The following is a 24,341-nucleotide window of genomic DNA, read 5'->3' as shown; positions in this document are numbered from 1 at the left end:
GAGCAGGGGGAGGGCCAATCTCTTCACTGTCAGAGACGTAAAACAGACAGATATAAGGAGGACAGAATATAATAATGTCACTGTATGACAAGTGAGGTTGTGACAGAGAAAATGTTCTCCTTCAATGTGAAAAATTCAAAAAAATCTGAGAAATGTATTTTGAGAAATTTGATACTCAAATCCAACTTATCCCAATTATCTCCCATGGATAACCTTCCAACTCGGCTGGGAGAGGGACATATAGCAGTAATTGCTATAAAATAAGTGACAGTCTGCCATAGCCTGAGAGATGGTGAGACTATATATGTACACTCAGTGAGCACTTTATTCGGTATTTATTAGACTTACTTTTTAAACGAAGTCTTCTGCTACTGCAGCCTATCCACTAAGAGGTTTGATGTGTTGTGTATTCAGAGGTGCTCTTCTGCATACCACTGTTGTAATGTGTGGTTATTTGCCTTACTGTCACCTTCCTGTCAGCTTCGACGAGTCTGTATATTCTCCTCTGACATCTCTCATTAACGACGTGTTTCTTCCCTCAGAACTGCTGCTCACTGGATGTTTTTTCCGCGAATTCTAGAGACTGTTGTAGAAGTGAAGATCAGCAGATAAGCAGTTTCTAAGATACTCAATCCACCCTGTCTGGCACAAACAATCATTCTACAGTCAAAGTCACTTAGATCACATTTCTTCCCCCATTCTGACATTTGGTCTGAAAAACAGCTGAACGCCTTGACAATGTCTGCATGCCTTTATGCATTCAGCTGCTGCCACATGATTGGCTGAATAATATTTGCATTAACAAGCTGGTGTACAGGTCTACCTAATAAAGTGTTCACTGTGCGTATATAGCGTAAGTTCCCCAGAACACCGCAGTCACCCTGCAGTCCCCTGAATGAGCTGAGCATTCCACCAGCTGAACTGCAGCCACCCGTTTTTCTTTAAAGCAGAAATTCATCTGTCAGTACTTTATGTTATTAATATGACACTTGCAAGAGCCGTTAACTAGTTTAAAAAGTTTCAAGCTCAGACTCCTGTATGAATGTGCTTTATAGATAAGATAGCCCTATAGATCAGTAAACCTTCACTAAAACGATTCGGCGGTGGCTATATGACGGTTCTGAAGCTTTTCATTCCCTTGCGGCGCACCGAATGATTTCAGGAAACAGAGAGGCACCCATAGAAAATGGCCGCCGCCCCAAACAGACTGCACTACGATTCCACACCAGCCTACATGATCGAGTGCTCTAATCAATTCAGGCTCTCACTGCAGCATTAATCCAACAATATGGTAAATTAGCCTTTTGGCAGCTCTCGAGGACATCAACCTGACAACTGGATTATGTCAGAGGTGTTCCTGCCAAGCACTCCTCTAAGGTTACTGCCTAATGCAGACCATATGCTCTTTTCCTGAAAGCCAATGGAGAACATTTCTCAGGAAACAGGAATCTCATTTGGGCACAATTAGGACAATTACTCACTCGAAAAGGGCTCAGTGTGGGCCTGTGGGAAGAGCTAAATGCACTGCAGAGAAATGGCCTGTTTGGACCGGGCCTGGTGTTCCTGGTCAGCATCAGGTGGGCCAATCACAGTCTGGTGCAAAGGTCACTGATACAAGCCTGTGGTTCCACTTCAGAAGTCATTTTGATGTTTTTTTGAGAACAAAATGTCTATTGTCGTCATTCAAACTTAGTAGTAGTGTAGACACTCTGGAACAATTTTTATAATTCTTCAACAATTTTGATACAAATCTTTACCCTGTTTTCACTGACAGAGTCATGCAAGGCTAGAGTAAATAGTGCAAGTTAAAAGAAGTTTAATTTTCCAGAGGATTTAGAAACATACTAGCATTCAGGCCTTCTGTGATAAAACTTACTGTGGTTTCTTTTTCCATCCAAATGTTCACCATCTCTATTAATATCATCTCCTGAATATCATTAGTCAAAATAAATAAATATCTGTCTACAATACATCAGAAACACCCTATTTGATAAGCAAATATTACAGGTGGCTTGCATTCAATCTTTCAGCCATAGCACCACCTCAAAGAATACCACTGATCTCAACAGCGGTCGTATTGCGCTGCTCAGCAATAGTAACCATGAGGTTCCTTTTTCCACACAGCGCAACAACAAAAAACAAATTCAATGGAAAAGTTCATCCTGATCCAGACCTGTGCCAACAAGCCCTGTTCCACTGTTCTGAAATCAGTGCCCTGCTTTCCATCACACAGGAAAGCACAGACTGCATGACCAATCCACTGACTCCAGAACAGTACCATGGTTCTCCTGAGCTCCACAGCCACAGATTGGGGCTTAATTCACATTTTATATCCATAAGAAATCGAGATCTCACCGTGGGGAACATTAGCTATCATTGGAGTGATGAGGAGGCAGTAAAACATTTCGACTGGATGGACCACGCCAGAAATCTCTCATCAGGTATCTTGATCATCAGAGAGCTTGGATGTAGTTAACTGTTATTTTGAAGTCACAAGCCATATCACTGGAATGTCATTTAAAAATGATTCTGTTCTCTAACTCCAGTTAAAACAATGGTTTATAGTCACGGATGTCAATTTTACAGAGAGAGTGAACAATGTTCATCAAATCTTCCATTCGAACGCTTTGTCAGGACTGACTTGGAATAATAACGAAGCTCCAAGGCTGTTTGGAGGAAACTCTCCTCATATTGCAATTTCTAAATCAAATGGGAGCTGAGCCAGGATATTCTTCAATGCACTTGAAGCATTTATTGCTAGCTGGGGAGGCAGTCACAGCACCGTGAGTGCTATTACAAGAGAACCACTGCAGGGGGCCTGTGATGGATGCCAGACAAGAGCATGTGTGTGTGCGTGCGTGTGTGTGTGTGTGCGTGTGTGTGTGTGTGTGTGTGTGTGTGAGTGAGTGTGTGTTTGTGTGGAGGGGTAGGCTGGATATGAGCCCAATGCTGCTGGATCAGATAGTCTTTAATTTGCGTGTCTTTAATCAAGATTGAACTATACACTATTTGTCATTTACTTGTGTATTGATTTGCTTGTTAACTTGATTATCAGACACAGGCTAACATGGTTTGTGCATACACAGCTGGATATTTAATAAAGTGACGCAGGATATACACCTTACTCACAGCACAGGAGCAGCAAACCGACTGCTATTCAAAGCGTTAGTGCAATAAAACAAGAGTCTGCTAATCACTGTTCTACAATGCTGGCTTTTTTCATACATTCAACAGCATCCCCCCACCCCCAGTAGAAATATGGGCACATTTTAATTGACTAGAATCCCAAAACATGACAGAAGGGCATTGAAGCAGATAGGGGAAGAAGGTGTCCCTCTCTGTAAGCCTGGGAGCTGTTGACCAGAGTTCACTCAGCGATCTGTAAAAGTGGCAAAGCAAACAGGAAAGGAGTCATCTGCATCCCACCTCTGTGGTACAAAGCTTAGCTGTGAGGGGCTCTTTCATAGCTCTGATGTGCCACAGCTGTCGTATCCCTGTCAAAACAGTCAACACTCAACCGGTATTCCTTCTGTAAATATTCCTCTGCGAACACGGAAAACGGGCAGGCTGTGTACAGTAAGCGGCCCCAGATAATGCCTGTTTTGTTGAGCAAATATGGTACAATCTCGACTAATGACTTCCTTTATTGCATCTAGCCATTTCCTTTAAAACTTCAACATAATACGCTTAATATCTAGCACAGAGCACTGTACCTTCAGCATAAGACAAGCACTGCTGGCCGACGTGGAGCCAGCTGTTCTCTGAGACACAGAGGGGGATTATACTTCCTGCTGTTAGGTTAACACAATTTAAAAGTTCAATTCGATTTGTCAATTTTCTGTCGAATGGGGATGTAGTGGAACTGAAGGTCAGGCAGAAGGCATCTAATCCCTATTCAAGCAGAAACAGAGAAACTCAGTCGCTCTCCATGGCTGCACACAGCACCCGTCCCTCACACAGTAAACATCCCTGTAAATTAAATGTCATAAAGAGTTAAAAGCACAACGGACCCGTCTCATTTAAGTCACCCATCTAAAACAAGAAGAGAATTTGTCTCCCACCCTTCATCAGTTCCCCCCTTTGCTTTCCCCCATCTGGATGAAGCTAAATAAACAAAACCAGAAGGACGGCAGACTGTCCAGTCCTTAAAAAAAAAAGGATATACTCGAGATCTGGTTCAGCTATTCAGCAAAATACAGCCTGAGGCTACTATCGCTTGGTTCACTTCACTGTAAGATACGCAGGAGTGCCAACCCTTAACGATGGAAGGCCCTAGGCAAAATCGTCCTTGGAGTCTCCATTTTGAGTTCTTGCATGGAGTGTTGTGATTGTGGATTGTAGATGGGAGGTCGATGTGATTGCCAATGTCTAACCAGCTCTAGTACTGGCCAAAAGAGACCAGAGAAGAGACCTATCCATTTAGTATTTGTTTGAATTAGGCAACAGAATGGCTTCACACACCACATCTATGAACAAAAACAAGTAACAAAGAAAGGTCTTTTTGTTAACTTTACTGGGAGACCGACAGATAAAAGGCCATTGCCTGTAGCGTGAGCAATTGCACAAATAATGTTCAGCATTCGATTTTGCAGGAATGTTCCAGAGACAGGTGTAGAAAGACAGCTCCAGCAAAAACTAAAAATACACAATCATCTACAGCTCCAAGCTGGCAACACGGCAGTCAAACTAGACCCAGATGCAATCACTTCAGTTCAAAGAACTCCTCAGTGAGGACCAGTACAAGACGTAAGTCACTCAGCCATTCAGCAACACATCTGCTGACATAAGAGAGCCAATAATCTTTTACCACTAACAGCAGCAGGGGACATGATGCTACAGTTTCTATATTTTAATTCAGCTTCCATTTCCCTTCACGGAACACACAGAATCAGGAATGGAAAAACTCGTTTTAGAACTTGCTGAAGGGAAGTAATGTGTAAGATTGGGGGTGTACGGTAATGTGGAGACTATTTCTAAATGGGCCAGTTATTTTTCCCATAAACTTGAGATTATTAGTCATTGGTGGGCTGACCTAATTTTTTTTAGATTTTTGAGAGATATTTTGCATATTCTGCTCATGATCTATAAACCAGAGTTGTCAGAAATGTGAGAAAAATCACGGGTAACATTTGATGAAAGGACATTTGGGAACATTCATTATTCACACAGAATTTTGGTCAAGCTCCAGAAAAGGCTCAATCTTCATATTCTTGCAACAAAATGCAAATTAGACCACCTCACACTTCGCAGTAATATATTTTAATGAATTAACATGAATTATTGTATTTATGAAAATATCTCAGTGATGTTTGTTGAGAAATTCCCTAACTTACTATATTTAGTGACCAAGAACTGAAATATATATTTCTACCTGACGTCCATTTAGTTGTGAATAAACTATTTGCAGGGTAGTACATTACCATTGCAGGGCTCGTATTATACTTCATATTTTATCATGCAAGTGTTGTTTTTTGTTTGTTTGTTTGTTTGTTTGTTTGTTTGTTTTTTACGTTTTACGTATTCATAACATTTATTTTTCTCAATGGAGCACTAGCTTTTAGAAAATTATTGCAATGCGCAATTAGTAGTCAGAATCTAGGGATGTTTAAACAGCATCTGATCAACATGTTGAGTGGTCACAAGTTAGGCTACAACATAAAACGGTACACTGCAGTGTAACTGTAAATTAAACGTGAGAAAATAAAATACTCTGGATACAGTCAATATTTCGTTGTGATCAGAGGTACAGTGAAGGTTCTATATTTGTATTATTAAGGGTAGCAACGTCCTGAAAGGTGCTTGAAACGACTTTGCTTTATATATTGTATTTTCAAGAATAGTTACTGCAGCCTTACGAAGCCACGGACAGCAAGGGCCATTCCTGATTTCAAATAACTCCTAAATTTTGTGTAAGAGGATTCCAGATACGTACAAATACAGTAAAAACGAATATAGAAAAGTAAAAACGATGTATAGAATACATCTTGTCGCTAAGAGTTATGTCTCAGCTAGTTAGTTGGTTGCATCGTTTTGAGAGTACAATTGAGGGAGCGCCCGAACGCGAAACAAGTGCCATTCAACCAAGAGATTACTGAGCCAAGTTCGCGTGTGTTTGCCTTATTCATCCTAGGGGGAACGTATTAAATTGAGCCCTCTCAATAACGTTTGTCCACAATATAACACAATGAGTTCGTCGTATCCTATAGCTACTTACCATCTTCCTTTTCGTCGAAGACCGGTCTCTTTGAAGAACTGTTCGCTCCCATTCTCTTCTTCCACTTGCCCCAGTGAAACATTGATGCAGAAGCTCAGATAGCATTCCTCACTTTGTAAAGAACTAACAGTGCTGTGCAGTACGCGTTCATATATAACATCACTGTTTAAACGGCATGTCTGGATAGTACTTTTTCTGCATGGGTGCTGGTTAGGCTGCTCTACTGTGCTGGAAACATCAAAGCCAACACGAATGATTCTGCAAATACTCTAATAAATTCGAAAGCTATCTATATAGGATTTTTAAAGGGAGTGCTCTGGAGTAGGCTAGACGAAAAACTATTTTTTCCTCTGACTTGCTGTTCAGCTAACATTCACGAGCGCAGTGATGTCCGAAGTCTTCCTTGCGCTGTAATGCTACTTGGATGATCTGATGAAGCCTCTGGGCTCGCGCTGTAGTGATGCTGCGTGTGGGAATCAGCGGAGGTTTATCGTCTGGAAATACAGTATTACCTAACTGCAGTCAGCTCCAATCTCATTAGCTGATAGGTGGCGCCAGACCACGGAGTGGGGAAAAAGTGTTAACACGTTAACTCCCGAAGGTGAATGCAGAGATGAATTAACTTCAACAACAAATAAGTACAAATGGGGCCCGAATATGTATGTGCTTATGAAAAGGTCAAAGACTAGGCTACTTAACTCCATGCAAAAAAACCCCAAAACAAAACAAAACAACAACAACATTATTATTAACAACAACAACAACAACAACAATAATAATAATAATAATAATAATAATAATAATAATGATGATAATAATAGTTTCAGTGCAATTATCCAAATAGACGATTAAAACAAGTGGGTAATAACGTAATTATTCTATATCTATATAATACCTAGGCTATAAATCGTACATCGTACAATTTTTTGCAAAGGCGTTTTAAATTATTCACTGTTATACAAAGCACGATGGACTAGCTACTTCACCCTCAAAATGGCTCACGTTTGATTCAATATAAATGTATCACAAGGATAAACTTGGCGAATCACTTTTACAAGGGTCAGTAAAACGACACCCTCTGGTTGGCACTAGCAATGACTAGTACTTTTTGGATTATCCCAGCCGCCGTAGTTATTACCATGGAAACAGTGTATGGCTGCATGACACTGTATACCGACTCATTAGTTACATTGTCCGCCTGGCATGTTAACATTCAACGCAGTGAACTGTTTTCAGAGTCTGACAAATATTGTTAAATTCGGATACAAAAAGAAACACTGTAAGTACAAGGCAAGTACAATATCAAACACATTGAATCTTGACTGTAAGACCATCCCAACACACTAGCTAAGTTTAACATCAAGTGTTAGCTAGATTCTTTGGTTTACATGCACTGCTATGCCCAACTTGGATGGTCAGAAACATTAGCTAGTCGCTAGTCGTTTAGTTAGATAGTCGTAGTTTTAAATGTATGCATTTGTTAATTCGTTATTTTTTCTCTTTTTTACGAAACCTTGTAGCGAAACTATGTTTTACGAAACTATGTGCTCCAACCCCTTAGGACTTCTTTATCTGCGGGGAAACATGAAAGTGCCCGGCTAAATCAAGCGTTCTGCGGTGAGAAGCCAGCCTGGGGAGGTGCTGGAAGATCAATAACCGAATTCTATCCTGAGTAAAAACAAAGAAAACACCTAAATGGCATCTTTGGAGCAGAACACAAGCGCACTGCGCTTACTGTCAACAAGTGGTGAAAAAACGCCGTCGTTCCCATCGTGCTCACCGCCGGAGAACGCGGCGGAAACGCAGATCAGACAAGAGGTCTCTGCTGAAACCATGTGTTTGAGCAGGAGACGACTGAAGCACATCGAGTACAGTATTTTGAAGATTTCTGCGATTAAAGTAAATATAATTGTCACTGTTGTTGTTAATTACAGTTATGCATTTATATCAACACCATCGTTGTTGTACATTCTGTTCCTGCTGTTTGATGTGTGTGGTTGTGGTAAATAATTGTTTTGGGCTACTGTAGTAATCTAGGAAAATTATATTTTGTATCCAAAAGACAAAATGTTGATCTTCTTTCCTCATTGTTTCAAGCATTTATATCTTGAAGGAAATGAAATTTCCATCCTTCCTGGCACCTTGTTTAGTAGCTTGCCAAATCTGGTGTGGCTGGACCTAAGGAACAATCAGCTCTCCCAACTCCCCCCTGAAATAGGACAGCACAGGTATGCATGGGTGTTTTTAATGAATTTGTTATTTAGCAGATGATTAGCTTTTTATGACTTACTGTTGATTAAGCAGGAGACAATCCCCCTGGTGTTAGGGGCCACACCCTACAGCTGTGCTGATCCTATCATGGCTACACCAGGGCTTAAACCACCAATTTTTAGTAATTTCCCAGTAATGTACCTTAGCCACTAGGCTTCAGGCTACCTTCAGTTATGTAACAATTTAGCAGAGATTGGTGGATTATTATTTGTCATGCATTTATCTATTTCGTGTCAGAATTTTGCATTGCTGGATGCCATTGATTTTTTCTTTTTTTTTAGTGTTCTGAAAACGCTCCTCTTGGAAGGAAATCCCATTACTGAACTTCCATTGGAACTGGGTTAGTCCTGCCCTTTCCCTTTCTCTGTCTACACTCATGTGGAAACAGTGCATTCCACTTCATCTCTGATGAATGATGCGCTCTTTACAAATGTACATTGGCGGGGTTTCCATCTGTAGTTGCATTTTGCAGTATCTTCTCCAGTTCTACACCGCACGTTTTAGAGGCACAATGACATCTCACAAGTGTTTTTATTTTTCAGTTTTGTAGGACCGTGGTTGTAAAATCCCTGGGCTTGTTGCTTTTCAGGGAATCTGGTCACGCTGACAGCACTGAGTCTGAGGCACTGTCCCATCGTGTTCCCGCCCCAGGCCGTCCTGTGTGAGGGGGTGCAGTGCATCCTCCACTTCCTGAGAAGAGCCATGGTCGAGCGGCCGATCAGCAGGAGAAAAGCTGCCCCAGGTACGGAGCTGCAACCACCAGCCGATGGGTCTTATGTAAAATGTGACTAAATAAATAAGGTGTATAGATCTGCTCACCCTCCACTTAATGCCTCACACATGCACATATACACATTTGCACGCATACAGACATGTGCACAAACACACACACACACACACACACACACACACACGCATTCACACTTCATCAGTTCTGTTGCGCAGAGTGACGATTCCGGTTCGGTGGTGTTATTCCGGTTTCCCTGGAGACTGCGTGTAAGGATTTGCGCAGTTCTTACCTGGAATATTTTTGGACAGATAAAGTGATCGATAAGCACCACTGCCTCCATCTCTCCTCTCCCCGCTGTTGTGTCTGTTCAGGCCCTGTCAGCCATCTTCCAGCCAAATGCACCTCGCTGGCTGCAGAATAACAAAGTGCATCGATAGGAAGGGGCTTTTGTAATGTAATTGAATAGGGGCGGGAAGGGTGCAGTTTTATCAACAATATTAAACTGCTGTTCTGCCACACACATATGCTTCACAGAAGAAGAAAAAAAGACATGAATGAATAATAATAATAATAATAATAATAATATGAATACTAATATTTCTTAAGAGCTTTTTATATGCCCCTAGTGTTTGGGAAGTCAGCATCACAAGTCGACACAAAGACGTTGTATTCCGGTCACTGCTTTCTGACAGCACTTTGATCAGGCGTTTACGGGGTTCCTTGCTCTGCAGCTCTGCCAGAGGTGCCCCTGATGGAGAGCCTGCAGCTGAGCTCCCTGGACTGCTCTGAGGACATGAGCGACTCCGAGGAGCAGCAGACCTTCCAGCGGCTCAGGCACAGGATGATGCAGATGGAGAGGGCCGAGTTCGGGCAGGGGGCCCCTGGACAGCGCGCTGAGGGGTTTTCACGAGGCCGGGCCCCGCCCAACACACGGAGGTAACTGACAGAGGAGAGAACAAGGCTTCATCAAGCCCACAGCGGGAGGGGCTATCATGTACTACCTGCTGTGGACCAATCATTCTGATTTACTGTGAAGAGCAAATTGATTGGCTCAAACATCATTTTAGTAAATTGACGGTTCATGATGCTCACCCATGCCCATACAGTTGATGAAATCCCACTCTCCAATCTCAGAGAAATGCAAACTGAGTTCAGGTAAGTTGCCCTATGAACACTCAAGCCAGCCTTCCTGTGGTTTCCACTCTCAAGGAAAGGGTGTGAATCCAGAAGACTGTGTGTGATGGGCCTTACCTTCAGATATATCGCTACTTAACCAGACCATAATACTGTGCGCTTGTTGACAAACTTTATTTTGCAGTAAGGCTGTGGTATATAAAAATGTTTTATAGCCTTTATATTTCAGCGCTCCGGCTATATTGTAAATAGGTTTATTTTCTGCTGTGGGACAGCTTGCATAATAATAGACACAAGGAGGTGTGGAGAACACTACTTTGCAAATTCTGATTCATTCTACATTTGCTGGCACAAATAATTTTTAGTTTCCTGAAAAGAAATCAATACCAGACATTGCCCGTGTTTTTATCTCGGAAGACATTCCATTCTGTTTCGTAGATGGCCAAGGTCTACGTCACGTTAAGGATATATTGATTTGTTTTTATCTTTGACAGGGGATGTTACCGAACTGCAGGGCTCTGTAGATTAGGGTGTTTTGCGGAGAACGTAAAGCGACTCTTTTATCCCGCCGTAATGTGGCACAGGAAAATGGAGCTGCCGAAGGGCACCTTTCCTGACCTGCTCCTGTGCAACGCCCGCCACTGGACGCGCTCGGAGGAAGGCAGACGAGCCGCCACTCGGAAGATGAAGGAAAAGCAAGAACTGCTCGAACAGCGAAGAAAGTGCGTCATCGTGTCATTTTAAATCAGTGTGCTGTTGTATGAATGAGTTCAGAGTATTCAACTAGCAAAACGCTGTAGAGATTAGATAATATTTTAATCGTAATTATTATAATCTTTTTTTGTTTGTAACCTTGTTTAGCATTTGACAAGGGTGCTAATGCATTATGTTTAAAGCATTTCCCAGGCACTATAATCTAGAGCATTTTACGTAACTTGCATTCATTGTATATACAGCCCATTTATACAGATGCGTGATTAGTGAATGGATTCTGGATAAGTGCTATGGTCAGTAACCTACCTGGGAGTCAGATCTATGGGGCGACATTGGCTCAGGTGGTGAGAGCAGTCCTCTGGCAGTCGGAGGGTTACCAGAAGGGTGCGGTTTGATCCCGCCCTGAATGTGTCGAAGTGTCCCTAACGCCCAAATGCTCCTGACGAGCTGGTTGGTGCCTTGCATGGCAGCCAATCGCCGTTGGTGTGTGAGTGTGTGTTTGAATGGGTGAATCAGAAGCATCAATTGTATAGTGCTTTGGATAGGCACTATATAAATGCTAACCATTTACCATTTACCTACAACCGTGAGCTGCAAGCCCAGCTCCCTAACCATGATGTTCAACTGCTGCCCTGTGCTGCTGATTGGGCGTGCATGTTCTCAGGGTCATTGCCAGGGCAACCACGTGCTCCTCTCACGCCCTTGGTCCTTGACCTCTTTTTCCCGTCTCCTAGAGACCAGGCGCTCCTGCGTCAGTGGAGGCTAGAGGCCCGGATCAGGCAGGAGAGGGGAGTCCTGGAGAGCGGGAGGAGAAGAGCAGAGGAGGTGCACTGTCCATGTTCTCCTCAGGGATTCACAACTAAACACCAGCACCCAGAACACCATGGAGATACATGCATGGCCGCCTGCATCACTGCACTGTGGGCCAACAAAACACATGAGCACAGGAGATCCACACACACACACTCCTACATAAGAAACATGCATTACCATCCACAGCCACTCAAGAACTCAGACTCCTGGTCTGACTGGTGTAGTAACGTGTCATTTGGGGGTTTTTTAGGTGCTGAAGAAGGCTCCCTATGCAACAGAGCCTCCAAATAAAATGGAGGAAAACGCAGAGTCTCTTACCCACAATGCACTACAGCAAGAGCCCAGAAAGAAATCACTGGGATCTCTGCTGGAACTGGACGAAACGAGGTGTGGGCTTACCTTTAACACAATCTCTTGCTTTGCTGAAATATGATCATTTGTGTGCAGCACAGCAGAGACATTTTTAAAGTCTGAATTATCATGCACTTTCCACAAGCAAATTTACATATGGTATTTCAGTTTAATATTCTGTTCAGTGAACAAACATGTCATGAATGTAACAAATATTTAACTGGTGTCAGTGATGATGTTTACACGCTCAATATTTGGCCATTCAGAATTAATTCATACTGAATTAACATTCCAAAGCAACTGTTTATTTGACTACAAATTCGGTGGGTTGTTAATATTTACATATCTAAACATAATCTGAAGATAATAATTCCATTTTACAGACTGTCCTGTCTGCAGCACCAACATTTACCTTTGCTTGGTAAATTGGCATTTGTTGGCATTTTTAGCACAAGAAACCCTTATCCCACTATTGATACAGTTGCTGCTGGAATTTCCCAGTGCAGAGTGGAATTGGAACTCATGCCTTTTGCATCAAATGGAGTATGGTCAATAGAATTTATAGAGTTATCCTGAAGAGGAACGTGATCCACACAAGCATTTACTTGCCAATTATTAGCTAATATTCTCCTATTGAATGGTATATCAAAGGTATATGCCAGGCCCTTCATCCAGAACAGTGTTCATATGAGGGCCGGAAAGTGTTCATTCAGATTATTAGCAGAATATTAGACTGTAAATGTAGTCACTGTGCCTGCTTCCAAAGCAGGTGTGAATGGAACATAGACTCAAAGATCTTTAGCGACATCTAGTGGAGTAACATTTAAGGTGCAGCATTTTCTGGAGGCTACCTGTGGAGAGTAATGGGCAGGCCATGTGCCATACAAAGTAAAACTGTAAACTGTGGTGCAGTGTTAAAAGATAACACAATGTAGAGTAATGCAGCTGAAGAAATGACATTCGATTGGATATAGCACAGAGCTCAGAGCAGGGGTCACCAATTGTGACCCTGAGGGGCCCCAGGTTTTGTTTTCACCCTAACCCCAGCAATGCTTTAGACCAGATTGAGTGGGAACTGCTTTAATTGGCCTATTATGCGCTGAGTAACAACAAAGATGCTGAGTGACAACAAAGACCGGCATATCCGCCCGTCTCGGGCTGAGCAACACCCTTATCCAGTCGTCGATGTGTGTGATCCAAGAGTGGCCCGGGACAAGGACCTGGAGCAAAGGATCCGAACACACGTCCAGATGATGCAGGAGAGGCAGAGGAGGCCCCGGGGCTCGGCGCGGGAGGAGATGGAGGTGGGGTCGCATCTCAAACAGAGGAAGGGGTCCTATCTGTGACATGTGCTGATGAGCTGAGCAGGCTGGGTGCAGTGTGCACACCTGGGACCGGTCTTATTTAACCGCGGCTTCTTAAGGACACTGTATCAGGGTACAGCGTTGTGTGTCTCCACACATTCGGTTTCATTCTGAACGTGACCGTTTTTCTGCTTCGAGATCTCTGGTTTAAACCTATTCTTTTCAGCGCTAATTGACAAAGCCGGCCCAGTTAACAGTTGATTGTTGTGCCCCATTGTGTGATACACACTGTGCGTGATAAGGGGGAGGGGGTTCTGTGTGATAATGAGGGTGGCACTTGTCCCCAAAGTGAGGGGCTGACTGCAGAAAACTCAGATAAGGGCCCCAAAGGAGAAACGCGATGAGATGACACTTTATCAAAACTATGCATGCATGAGTTTCTTTCCCAACCAAAAAAAAAAAGGCAAACTCACTGAAATATTTAATGGAGAATGGAACCCCGCCTGGCTGTCTCTCTGCCTGCTTTGTGGTTTGGCTGTGTTTGGTGTCTTTCTGCTCAAGATAACTTTCATGTATGTGTTTGACGAGCACTAAAAGGCATCATTCTGCATTTTCTATGCTGGAATTAAGGCCAAACTTCAAAGCTAGCTGATTGCTTTCTTGCTAATAAATGGTAATGTGAATCAAAAAAGTAAGAAACATTGTAATTGTGTGTTTAAAAAAAAAACAGTAAATGTGTCATCATTTTAAAAAACAAAAACATTTATTGCATCTTGTAAAATATTCCTTCACAGGTACGTGTCAGTTTTTCTTTGCTTAATAATTTTATCTCAACCCCCAACAGGTGAAAATGTTAGAGCAGGAAGCTGCAGCAGAACAGAAGCAGGAACAGAAGCAAGCTTACCGATTCACCGCTTTCACTGGGGAGGAATCACCATGAAGTCGTGCTCTCTCTACATGCTGCTATTCCAGTACTGTGTTAAACTGTGTCATATCAAACCGCAGCCAAGCCATGAGAGCAGATCTGGCTCTCTTGGCATGCTAATCTCCCTCTGTCGGAGAAGGGAACTATGGAAGCCAGCTGCTCCTTTCTGTTACTGATGTTGATGACAGGTGACGCTGAATTGTTTGTGATATTACAAAGGTGAAATGAGTGTTGTAATGTATTGTATGAAGGTATTTCTGACATAATATAACCATTGTAGAACATTATTTATTATTATTTAGTAGGTTATTGCTGGTCATTTTGATGTTTTCTATTTAAAATTTTCTCTTCTCTTTCCATACCGCGTTGTATGTTTTATGAATTTGCTTTTTTAATGTTCTCTGTCAAGCAGTCAGCCAGCTGCAGGTTTGATTTCTTTGGCATCGCGGTTACATTTTAGCTTGCCTGATTTCCAAGGTGTGAAATAATCAGTGTCCTCAGTTTCTAAATGCGATGCAATAAAATTTCTGAAGGGTTCTTCATTTCTCCACTAGGTGGTGCTTTTTGTTATGTGATGATTCTGCCAAACAGGTGAGGTCAAAAGGGTTTTAGACTATTAATTCCACCCTGCCGAAGTAAAATGAACAATTTAAATATTTAAGAGGGATATATTGCAGCTTAGGATACTCTCAAGGCTTTAGTTTAAAGTCGCTGGTGAAGCTAAATTTATTAAATTTTGAAAGACAAATATTAATAGGTGGCAGTACATTGACTCAGAAAAGTTTTAAATCATCATACAATAAACTGAAATGAAAGGCAAATATTTGAAATTATTATCGAGATTGATGTGAATACAAACAACTAAGAAGTATTTGAGGTGGATTTCAGATGTATTTCAATAAACCAGTCATAATTTTAGGTTGTGTTTGGATTAATCTCAAAGCATTACCCCATCCATTGATGTGTATAAATCTGAATTTGTTTATGGTATAGAAGTACTGGTTATTGGTGTAATTACTAATAAATTAGGTATGCATGAAGTAGCAGATATGAAAGGTAAACAAGTGTATGTATTAAAAGTGCATGATGAATGAGTCCCACTTTACAAGCATTTTGAGCATTTTAGTCAGTTGAAGTTTATGGAAAATTGTACAGCCAATTTCACTGGACTGCTATATCGGAAGCCTCACCTACGTTGCCAGTTCCAGATCATTCTACTGAAATGTATGGCATTTACTCATTTAGAAGGTAAACTATCAATCTGTGAATCACATAAGAAACGTGGAAATATATTCCAATAAAAACGATCGAGTATGGTGCACAACACAAAATGGATGTAAGGAATGCAATTTCCATTAAATAACAATGTGAAGACCATCAAGCTTTTGAGTTGATTTGGAAAAGCATTGCTGAAGGATTGCTCTCCTCTTTCTTTGTGATGTCACCACTGGCAGGGCTGTTGTAATTGCCTTGGTGGAGGTGATGGCGTCATTCCGTGCCCTGGTGTAGCCTCCCGTGCTCCAAAGGAGAAGGGAGAAGGATCTGAGGCCGAGGCGACCGTGGCTCTCGCGGCCGGGATCGAGCAGCGCCAACCCGGACACCTTATCCAGGAAAATATGGAGGCTGCGGCGGAGGAGCTGCGGGCCGGCTCCAGGATCCCGGTGATCATCGATCAAATAGTTAACGACACGCTAGTGGTGACCCTCAGCTACCGAGAAAGGAGCTACACGGGGATATTGCTCGATTCCAACAAAAAGTGAGTTTCTATTAAAGACAAATTTTAGGAGTTATTTATTTTAAGAAAGTGCACAGGCCTGCACGCATACAAAGAAGCACAGTGAGAGCTTATGACTAGGCCTTAATTACACAGTAGCGTTTTTCAGATCAAACGATACATTTCGGATTTATTACAGCTGCTGAAATTACCTCGTTCTCGATCATTTGCATTTTAACACTCTTTCACGGGTCATTGATAATATATTATATGCAATTGTTTAAACGACGGCATACATTTTACAAGCTATCCATCTTAGCTATTTAGCGAGCTGGCTAGCTAAATGGCTAGGAAGCTAGCTTGCTAATTATCCATTGCTACTAGGTAAATTGCTAACTGGACACATTAAGATGTTGACATTTTTTGGCACAGTTTACATTAATATAAAAGGAAGACAATCTCAAAGTGTTTTATTGTAGAAAATAATTTACACATTTGCACAAATCTGGCAGCTAACTAGGTATGGGTGGAACAATTTTCTCATTGTTGTTGCAAGATACTTGAATTATTTTTGTTTTGTAAATAAATCCACCCAAAAGGAAATAGTAAACATAAAACATGTATATCAGAATTAGCTAAAATAAAGTAAGGGTTTTACATGGTTACTGGGCATTTGCAGCCTCTAGTTATGCTTGTGTCCATGTGCCATTTTGCAGAACACCCTACATCAGAAAAATGTGTCATAACTGATAACATGTAGCTGGATTTGTCAAGGGAAAACACCACTTTAAAGGCTACTATGGATGTTATCATTGTGCTCATTAATAGTAAAATGTGAGTATTGTTACAAAGTTACTCCTCTCTAAGTTCACTGCCTGAGGTGTGGGATCTCTGATTGACAGAATAAGTATTGGTCCATATTATTTTTGGATCTGGAATCAAATGCAAGGTGGATAAGTACAGTTGTCTTTTCCGCTTTTTTACTTAAAAAAAGGTTGAGGCATCTCACCGTACAGTCTGGGGCCTTGTAGTCACATGGGTTTGCCTTGTTGAAGTGATGGAACCTTATCGCTGAAAACCTGAGTGTATTAATAGAACCCTGCAGCTACACAATCGTACCAACCATTTTTTATAAATGTACACTAACCTTCCGAGTGGCTCTTAATGGCCAGCTATTGTGATAGACTATTTCAACGGGTTAATGCCTCTAACTTCTTTCACAGACACTTTTCTTTGTTAATTCTGTGTCTGGGTTGAAGCCCTGCTGTTTTCTTTTGTCCTTTTTACCATTTTTTGCATTTCTTTTAGTTCTGTTTCTATTGCGTTTGTGTTTGTGTTTCTCTCGTAAAAACGTTGGCCTACACAGACTGAAGGATACCAGTAATGCTGTTAATGCTACCTTAATTTCCAGCAGAAATGCCCACATAGAGGACTTTCAGTGGACATGTGGGTAGGTCTTTGTTGCTATAGTGAGGCCTCGGGGTATTACTAGCACATTTAAGAAAAGAAAGAGGGAGAAAAAACATGTATCAGGTTTTTGGCAATGAAGAGTGAATCCTGAAAGCAAATGGTGGTGTTTTCCCTTGTTGATTAAGCTCCTTATGAAAGTCGACCGTGGCCCTGAATAATATTTAAATATACAGCTATGTACGGCATCTGGGGACTCTGGCTCTGCGAGTGAATTCTGGGATTGTTTTTGTTGAAAGATGGAGGGGGACCCAGCACCCTTCAGCCCTTTGTTTGTGAAGATTGACATAACAGACTCGTGTTTCAGAAGAGGCCGGTCGCCTTTTAAAGTTTCCTAATATCAGTTACATTACAGCCTTTACGTGCGCCAGGTCTGTAGCTTATAAAGAAAGCAGAGTGTGCGTGTGCCTGTATGCGTATGCGTGTGCCTGTGTGTGTGTGTGTGTGTGTGTGTGTGTGTTGTAATAGACAGCAAGCGTATTGCAGTTCCGGCAGTGCCAGGACAAAAGGCCTGCTGATTGCACGTGCCCCCTCCCAAATAACCCAACCCCCACCCTCATGCTATTCAAATGCGCAATATTCAGGTGATGTGTCATGTTCAGAAGCCAGGATGTCTGCTCATAGTCAGAACCTGTGCATTTTTTTATTTTTTATTTTTTTATTTTATTTTATGAATTATATGTGCAGCCCATATATTTTTTGAAATGTCAATGTAAATCTGATTAATTCTACATCGTTGACTCAGCAGCTGCCAATTTGGCAGTTTTGGGGAGAAAACAGAAAGAGGGCTCTTTCCTCAGCCGCATGCTGTACGCATGCTGCTCTTCTCTTTATTCTAGGTTTACAAGGCTGCTGCAAAAATAGTTTGTTAGTGTGAACATTGTTAGGTCACCCTTGGCATCCACCCAATTAAGTCCCCCGCCCCCCCCCACCCCCTCTGTATTACTGAAAACAGTGGGCAGCAGCTGAACTCTGTATCAAACACCTCTTTCCTGTGTGCGGAGGACCAGCTGTAGACCGTGTGAAGATCAGGATTCAAACAAAGGCCGAGACAATGGGAACCGGCAGTGTTTACCATAGGTCTGCACACAGGCGCAAAACCGCAAAACCTGCTCAACGAGTGCCGCTACGGCAAGACTAAGCTCGCCTTTCAATGATACTCGTTTCTGAGGATTTCTAGGAACTCATCGGGGCTGAAGTTCAAATGAGCATTTTTGTAAACCTTGAATGAAGTACAGAGCTTGCATTTTGTATCTTGCCTTGGCTGTGGTGTTAGCTAGCGTGAGCGTGGAGAAGTGCCTGTAAAGAGAAGGTGAAACAGGCCGAGTGAATTTGGTCATTAAAGGAACCTAGCTTCAGTATAATCGCAAGTTATTTTTGTTTTTGATAAAGAAACTTTAAGATTAAGAATCCCCACCCCCGCCCCACACTCAATCAACATGTTGAAAAGCAGAGTATCTGTGAATGACCTGATTTCTGTCCCTGACTGTGCCTTGGGCCTGACCCCCTGTGTTGTTGCTGCAGGACAGGGCTGTTCTGCCTGCCAGATGTCCTTACAAAGCAAGAGGAGTCCCCTGCACCGAGGCCCTGCTCTGACGTCCCCCCCCTCGAACCCTGCTCCGAGCCTTCCAGTCAGACAGAGGCCGGACCCGACCCGGAGCCCAGACCGAGGGACGAGAACGCCCTTCCTGAGAAGACGCCGGCCCCCCTGCCCACCCCAGTGCCTGCGGGGCAAGCTCCGTACCCCCCGTACTTTGAAGGAGCCCCCTTCCCCCAGCCCCTGTGGGTACGGCACAGCTACGGCCAGTGGGTGCCGCAGCCCCCTCCCCGGCCAATCAAGCGCAAGAAGAGGCGGAGCCGCGAGCCGGGCCGCATGACCATGAGCACCATCCGGCTCCGGCCCCGGCAGGTGCTGTGTGAGAAGTGCAAGAACACGCTGAACAGCGACGAGGACAGCAAGGACACGCCCGGGGCCAAGGGCCCCAAGAAGGAGGACGCCGAGGGCAAGGAGGCCAAGCGGAGGGAGGAGCCGGCGGCGTTCGACGCCAAGAGGTGCAAAAGGGACAAGAGGGACGAGGAGAAGTTCCCCGGGGAGGTGGTCCCTCACAGCCCCGTCATCAAGATCTCCTACAGCACCCCGCAGGGCAAGGGCGAGGTCATGAAGATCCCCTCCAGAGTGCACGGCTCCGTCAAGCCCTTCTGCCCCAAACAGCAGGCCCAGGACGCGCTCGGGGACCCGGCCTCGGAGGACCAGCCGGCCCCTCTCCCGGACGGCCTGGGGACCTGCCCCACCGTCTCCATCCCCAAACTCAAGCTCCCGAGGCCCCCCCAGACCGCCCACGACGTCCCGTCCCCCAAAATCCGGCTGAAGCCGCGGGGGTCCGGGGAGGACAGCCTGTCGGTGTACGAGGCGGAGCTGGTGGGCGGGGCCAGGAGGCGGAGCCCCCGGGCGCAGGGCCACTCGGAGGACTCGGCGGAGAAGAGCTCCCTGGAGCAGTCGTCCGGTAGCTCCGGGGAGGAGGGCGACCGGCACGGCGACCTCACGCTCCTCATCAACTTCCGCAAGCGCAAGGCCGACTCCTCCAGCTTGTCGGTGTGCAGCAGCGACAGCCTGGACGAGTCCAAGTCCTTCAGCTCGGACGGCACGTCCCCGGAGCTCTGCGACCTGGCCCCCGGGGACGACCTCTCCGTCACCTCCTCCTCGTCCTCCTCCCGGGACGGCAGCAAGACGGTGCCGCCCCTGACCGTGCGCCTCCACACCCGCAGCATGACCAAGTGCGTGACGGAGGAGGGCCACGCGGTGGCCGTGGGGGACGTGGTGTGGGGGAAGATCCACGGCTTCCCCTGGTGGCCCGCGCGGGTCCTCAGCCTCTCCTGCAGGAAGGGCGAGCAGCGGACGCAGGCCTGGCCCGAGGCCAGCGTGTCCTGGTTCGGCTCGCCCACCACCTCCCAGCTCTCCGTCTCCAAACTCTCCCCCTTCAGAGACTTTTTCCGCTCGCGCTTCAACCGGAAGAAGAAGGGCATGTACCGGCGGGCCATCGTAGAGGCCGCCAAGGCGGTGGGCCACATGAGCCCCGAGATCACCACGCTCCTCTCCCACTGCGAGACGTAGGTGAGTCTTTACCTGGCTTCTCCACTGTCTCTCACTGTCGTAAACTGATGAGTATCAACCATGTCTGACTGTGAAACATTGCTGGGCGAGTGAGTCTGTCACACCTGCCTGAGGCGAAGGTAAATAAGTTTGCCTTCACCTTATCTGACTGTGTGAGACGGTTGAGCGTTTACCGCCTTCTGTCTGGGACGCCTCACCTCCACGTTAACGTCCGCCCTTTCACTCTCACGTCTGTTAATACACTGACGAGGGTGACGGAGCGGCTAATTGAATTTAGCATAACTGCTAACGTAGCCTGACACTGCGAGACAGTGGGCTAATGCAAATGTTCTGCAGGCTAAGAGCGCTCCACCCTCATTTGCATTGGTCTCTCCCTGCCCGGCGCCTTTGTGTGCGGCCTGTTTAGTTTAGCTCTGTTTGCTTTCCTGTCCTGCGGATTCACCGATTAACATTTTGACGTCTCTTTCTCACCCACCCTTTTTCTTTAGAATATTTCGCCGTTGACGCGTCTTGTGTTTTTTACGGTTTGTTTGCTTTGAGTTGATCTACTTATCCATCCGTGACACATTTCAGGTTCAGGTTTAACCCAAAGGGAAGGGGGAGAAATTTGAATGTGGGAGCGAGCGCCGCGAGCAGCTAGCATAAAGATAAAGGTCTGCACGTGGGGCCCCCCCCCCGGAGCGCAAAGCTCCGTGTTTGTGCACATGCTCGGTAGGGAGTCTGCGTTTCTAAAGGTCAGCTGTCGTGTTCCTGCTCCCCGGAGAATGTGAGTCTCCTGTGGTAAGTGTACATAGTGGATGTGCCCCAGGAAAGGTCACTTGTGTGTGAACCAGCCCCTGCAGAGGAGCTGGACTGTGGCATTTCGGCAGCGACGCGTGAATGAGGGCGAGATCGGCTCCCTGCAGCCCCACATTCTGAACCCTCTGTGTCGTACGCTCGGTCCTGCCCACAGTTACCCCCAGCCTGCCGTTTTGGAATTATGTAGTGGTTTCATAGTGAATTTCAACATCTAATTATAGGACGTATTGTACGTGCTCCTGAAAGACGGCGAGCTCTTAAACGTGTAAACGCTGAACGTTTGTGAATATGTGGAAATGGGTGTACGATGCTATGTATATATAGATGCTCTTCTGTGAGGTCGTAGGTCAGGACTGCACTATTTCTGTCTCCTCTGCGAGTAGCAGCTATGCGCTGGTCTTCCAGAATAAGATGGAACTGACGGCCTGGCCGTGCCTGCTCGACGCCTGCTCGAGTTTCCCTAAAGCCGGTTGATTTGCGATTTCGCAGCGCTGACGTTAGCCCCGTGCGGGGAGGGATCTTCCGTCTGCGAATCCCAGCGGTCGCGTTGTCGAAACGGAGACGACGCAGGCCCGGGGCGAGTCCGGGGGCTCAGTTTGAGCTGCCGGCTGAACCGGCCCTCCCACATGCAGGTTACTGCCCAGCCGCTGTGTGTGGGGTGTGTGGCGGCGGTTATAGCGCCCCCTGCAGCTGCGGTCCCCCTCGCACACGTGCAGCCATGAGGTCTGGGGTGAATGGCGGCTCACGGCTGCCTGTGGCGTGGTGCGAGGTGGTTTTGTGCGTTGGAGGGGAATGGGGACAGTTGGTATTTTATTGTCTTTTGAAATTTTTCTGTGTTGGAGGGGAAGGGGATAGTTGATTTTTATGTTTGTTTTTTTTCTTATTGTTTCCGCATGTCGGAGGGGGTAGTTGGATTGTATTGTTTTTTTCCCGGATGGCGGAGGGGGTAGTTGGTTTGTATTGTTTTTTCCCCGGATGGCGGGGGGGGTAGTTGGATTGTGTTGTTTTTCCCGGATGGCGGGGGGGGTAGTTGGATTGTGTCGTTTTTTCCCGGATGGCGGAGGGGGTAGTTGGATTGTATAGTTTTTTCCCGGATGGCGGAGGGGTAGGTGGATTGTGTCGTTTTTTCCCGGATGGCGGAGGGGTAGGTGGATTTTGTCCTTGCTGTCGGTGCGGGTGTTTCGCTGCAGGCCTGTTCTCCGTCCGGGCCTGTCAGCGGAAGACTCCTCCCGTCGCATTTCCTCATTAATCCTTTGTTTTTATTTTCCCCTTCCTTCCCGGATGAAGAGGCCGAAGTTGTGAACACAGTCCTCTTCCACAGCGATCCCTGAACACTCGCACCTCCCCGGGGAGAGAGAGAACGAGAGAGAGCGCCTGCCGTTGCCATGGTGACACCAAGGAAGAAGATTTGGCGCCTCAGCCCCCTCCCGCCCCACCAGCGACGCGGGGGGAGCCGGGGGCCGAGGGCCCACAGGTGGAGCGGTGACCAGGTTAGGGAGGGCCACCCAAATGTCACCCCTCCTGGACGACTCTGAACAATTCCTGTTTTTGTTTTTTTTCCTCTCTCCATTTCCTATATTTTAATAGAGTGAATAGCGACACTACAACGGCCGAATGTATTTATTACCTACAACACTTTAGTGGATCTTTTTACAATCTAAGACCTTCTCACTGCTGCTGTTTTCCTGGTCCATCCTCAGTCCCTTGTATTTGTGACTGCCGGCCTCCACCAATGAGTGACTGTCCCTTGTGGTCATGTGACTGTTTGCCTCCACCAATGAGTGAACTGAGCCGTCATACCGAGGAAGTCAGGTCCGACCCTTGTGCCATCCTCCTTTTGAAGCATATAAATGCGTATATTATATATAGATATCTATATATTACTAATGAGAAGTCTTATCGTACGGTTTTCACTCTTGGGATATGAAAATGATGTGAAGCGGTTGTTGTTTTCTGAGGTCATGCTGTAGGTCTTATAATATGCAGTATTCCTCTCTCAGACGAGCTGCATTGTCAGACAGCCGTGTTTCTGTACTGTTTCCTGAAGTATTACTTCCCTCCCGACCCGTCTGACTTTATCCAAATCTGTTAGAAACACGTCCTCGGCAGGGAGGAGGTCCCCCCCGACCCAACCCTGCTTCACTTTACCTATTTAATGTTTCATGAAAAGAAAGCACTTTATCTCTACCGTAGTGGCCTGCTGCAAACCAACTATGAGTTTCTGTGTCACAACACTAACTGGAGTTGCAGTACTGACGAGCAGACGACAACGCTAGATGGAATGCAGTTGATTTTTTTTATTTTGTATTTTTTTTTGGTTATTTTTTTTTTTTTTTTTTTTTTTAGTTTGAGAGCAGATTCCTTTGGAAGCTGGAATTTAAAAGAAAATACACACTTTTCGAGGGTGATTGTCTACACTGTATCCATGAATTTACCTGAACTGTACTGTGCATTTTTCTCACCGTAATTCCACTGGAGAAATCAAAAGTTTGTCCTGTCCTATGCATCCCATCTTGATTAAAGCTTTAAATGACTTGTTGTCAGAATACTGTGAACTCTGGTACTGGTGTGTTCTGGGCAGGGGTGGGGAGGGGGAAGGGGGCAGTGGTCAGAATGGGTGCGGCTCCCCATAGATTCGACCGCGAGAAGTATTGACCTTACATGACTCCGGAGCAGCGATTCCCAGCCCTGTCTATGATGGCTCCGTTTGCGTGTGAGAGCATATGCGCTTTCACTCCAAATGTTTCCAGGTCATTTACTTTGACTGGACTGACTGGTAATGTTAAAGATGGCG

General features: G+C 45.0%; 3 protein-coding genes across 4 annotated transcripts in view; 2 read left to right on the top strand and 1 right to left on the bottom strand.

Annotated features, from left to right (window-relative positions):
• LOC133118667 (serine/threonine-protein kinase 32C-like) overlaps window positions 1-6,654 on the bottom strand; it is a 64,282-nt gene extending 57,628 nt beyond the window's left edge. The window contains exon 1 of the mRNA XM_061228819.1: window positions 6,215-6,654. Within this exon, the coding sequence (XP_061084803.1) occupies window positions 6,215-6,296 (82 nt within the window). The 5' untranslated portion in view covers window positions 6,297-6,654. The remainder of the gene's footprint in view (window positions 1-6,214) is intronic.
• A 701-nt stretch (window positions 6,655-7,355) lies between these two features.
• On the top strand, window positions 7,356-14,747 carry LOC133118637 (leucine-rich repeat-containing protein 27-like). 2 transcript variants are annotated; one of them, XM_061228762.1, is made up of 11 exons: window positions 7,356-7,493; window positions 7,776-8,113; window positions 8,312-8,442; window positions 8,767-8,825; window positions 9,075-9,227; window positions 9,947-10,151; window positions 10,934-11,071; window positions 11,798-11,888; window positions 12,127-12,263; window positions 13,429-13,531; window positions 14,376-14,747. In XM_061228762.1, exons 2-11 carry the CDS (start codon window positions 7,910-7,912, stop codon window positions 14,469-14,471), a joined length of 1,317 nt encoding a protein of 438 aa, XP_061084746.1. In that variant the 5' UTR covers window positions 7,356-7,493; window positions 7,776-7,909; the 3' UTR covers window positions 14,472-14,747. The 2 variants fall into 2 exon arrangements, with proteins under 2 accessions (XP_061084746.1, XP_061084747.1); XM_061228763.1 differs by lacking the exon at window positions 13,429-13,531 and having other exon boundaries at window positions 14,376-14,421.
• A 1,155-nt stretch (window positions 14,748-15,902) lies between these two features.
• Window positions 15,903-24,119, top strand: pwwp2b (PWWP domain containing 2B). The gene is made up of 3 exons (XM_061228401.1): window positions 15,903-16,212; window positions 19,162-20,749; window positions 22,835-24,119. Exons 1-2 carry the CDS (start codon window positions 16,073-16,075, stop codon window positions 20,747-20,749), a joined length of 1,728 nt encoding a protein of 575 aa, XP_061084385.1. The 5' UTR covers window positions 15,903-16,072; the 3' UTR covers window positions 22,835-24,119.
• Window positions 24,120-24,341: the final 222 nt, after the last annotated feature.

Source organism: Conger conger, chromosome 18, assembly GCF_963514075.1.
Source record: "Conger conger chromosome 18, fConCon1.1, whole genome shotgun sequence".
Lineage (NCBI taxonomy): Eukaryota > Metazoa > Chordata > Actinopteri > Anguilliformes > Congridae > Conger > Conger conger.
This window is presented reverse-complemented; position numbering and strand designations above follow the sequence as displayed.

Coding starts and splice junctions, on each gene's coding strand:
- LOC133118637 (XM_061228762.1), top strand. CDS start 7,910: ATGGCATCTTTGGAGCAGAACACAAGCGCACTGCGCTTACTGTCAACA. Junction 8,826..9,074: donor TGAACTTCCATTGGAACTGG/GTTAGTCCTGCC, acceptor GTTGCTTTTCAG/GGAATCTGGTCACGCTGACA. Junction 13,532..14,375: donor CGGCGCGGGAGGAGATGGAG/GTGGGGTCGCAT, acceptor AACCCCCAACAG/GTGAAAATGTTAGAGCAGGA.
- pwwp2b (XM_061228401.1), top strand. CDS start 16,073: ATGGAGGCTGCGGCGGAGGAGCTGCGGGCCGGCTCCAGGATCCCGGTG. Junction 16,213..19,161: donor TTGCTCGATTCCAACAAAAA/GTGAGTTTCTAT, acceptor TTGTTGCTGCAG/GACAGGGCTGTTCTGCCTGC.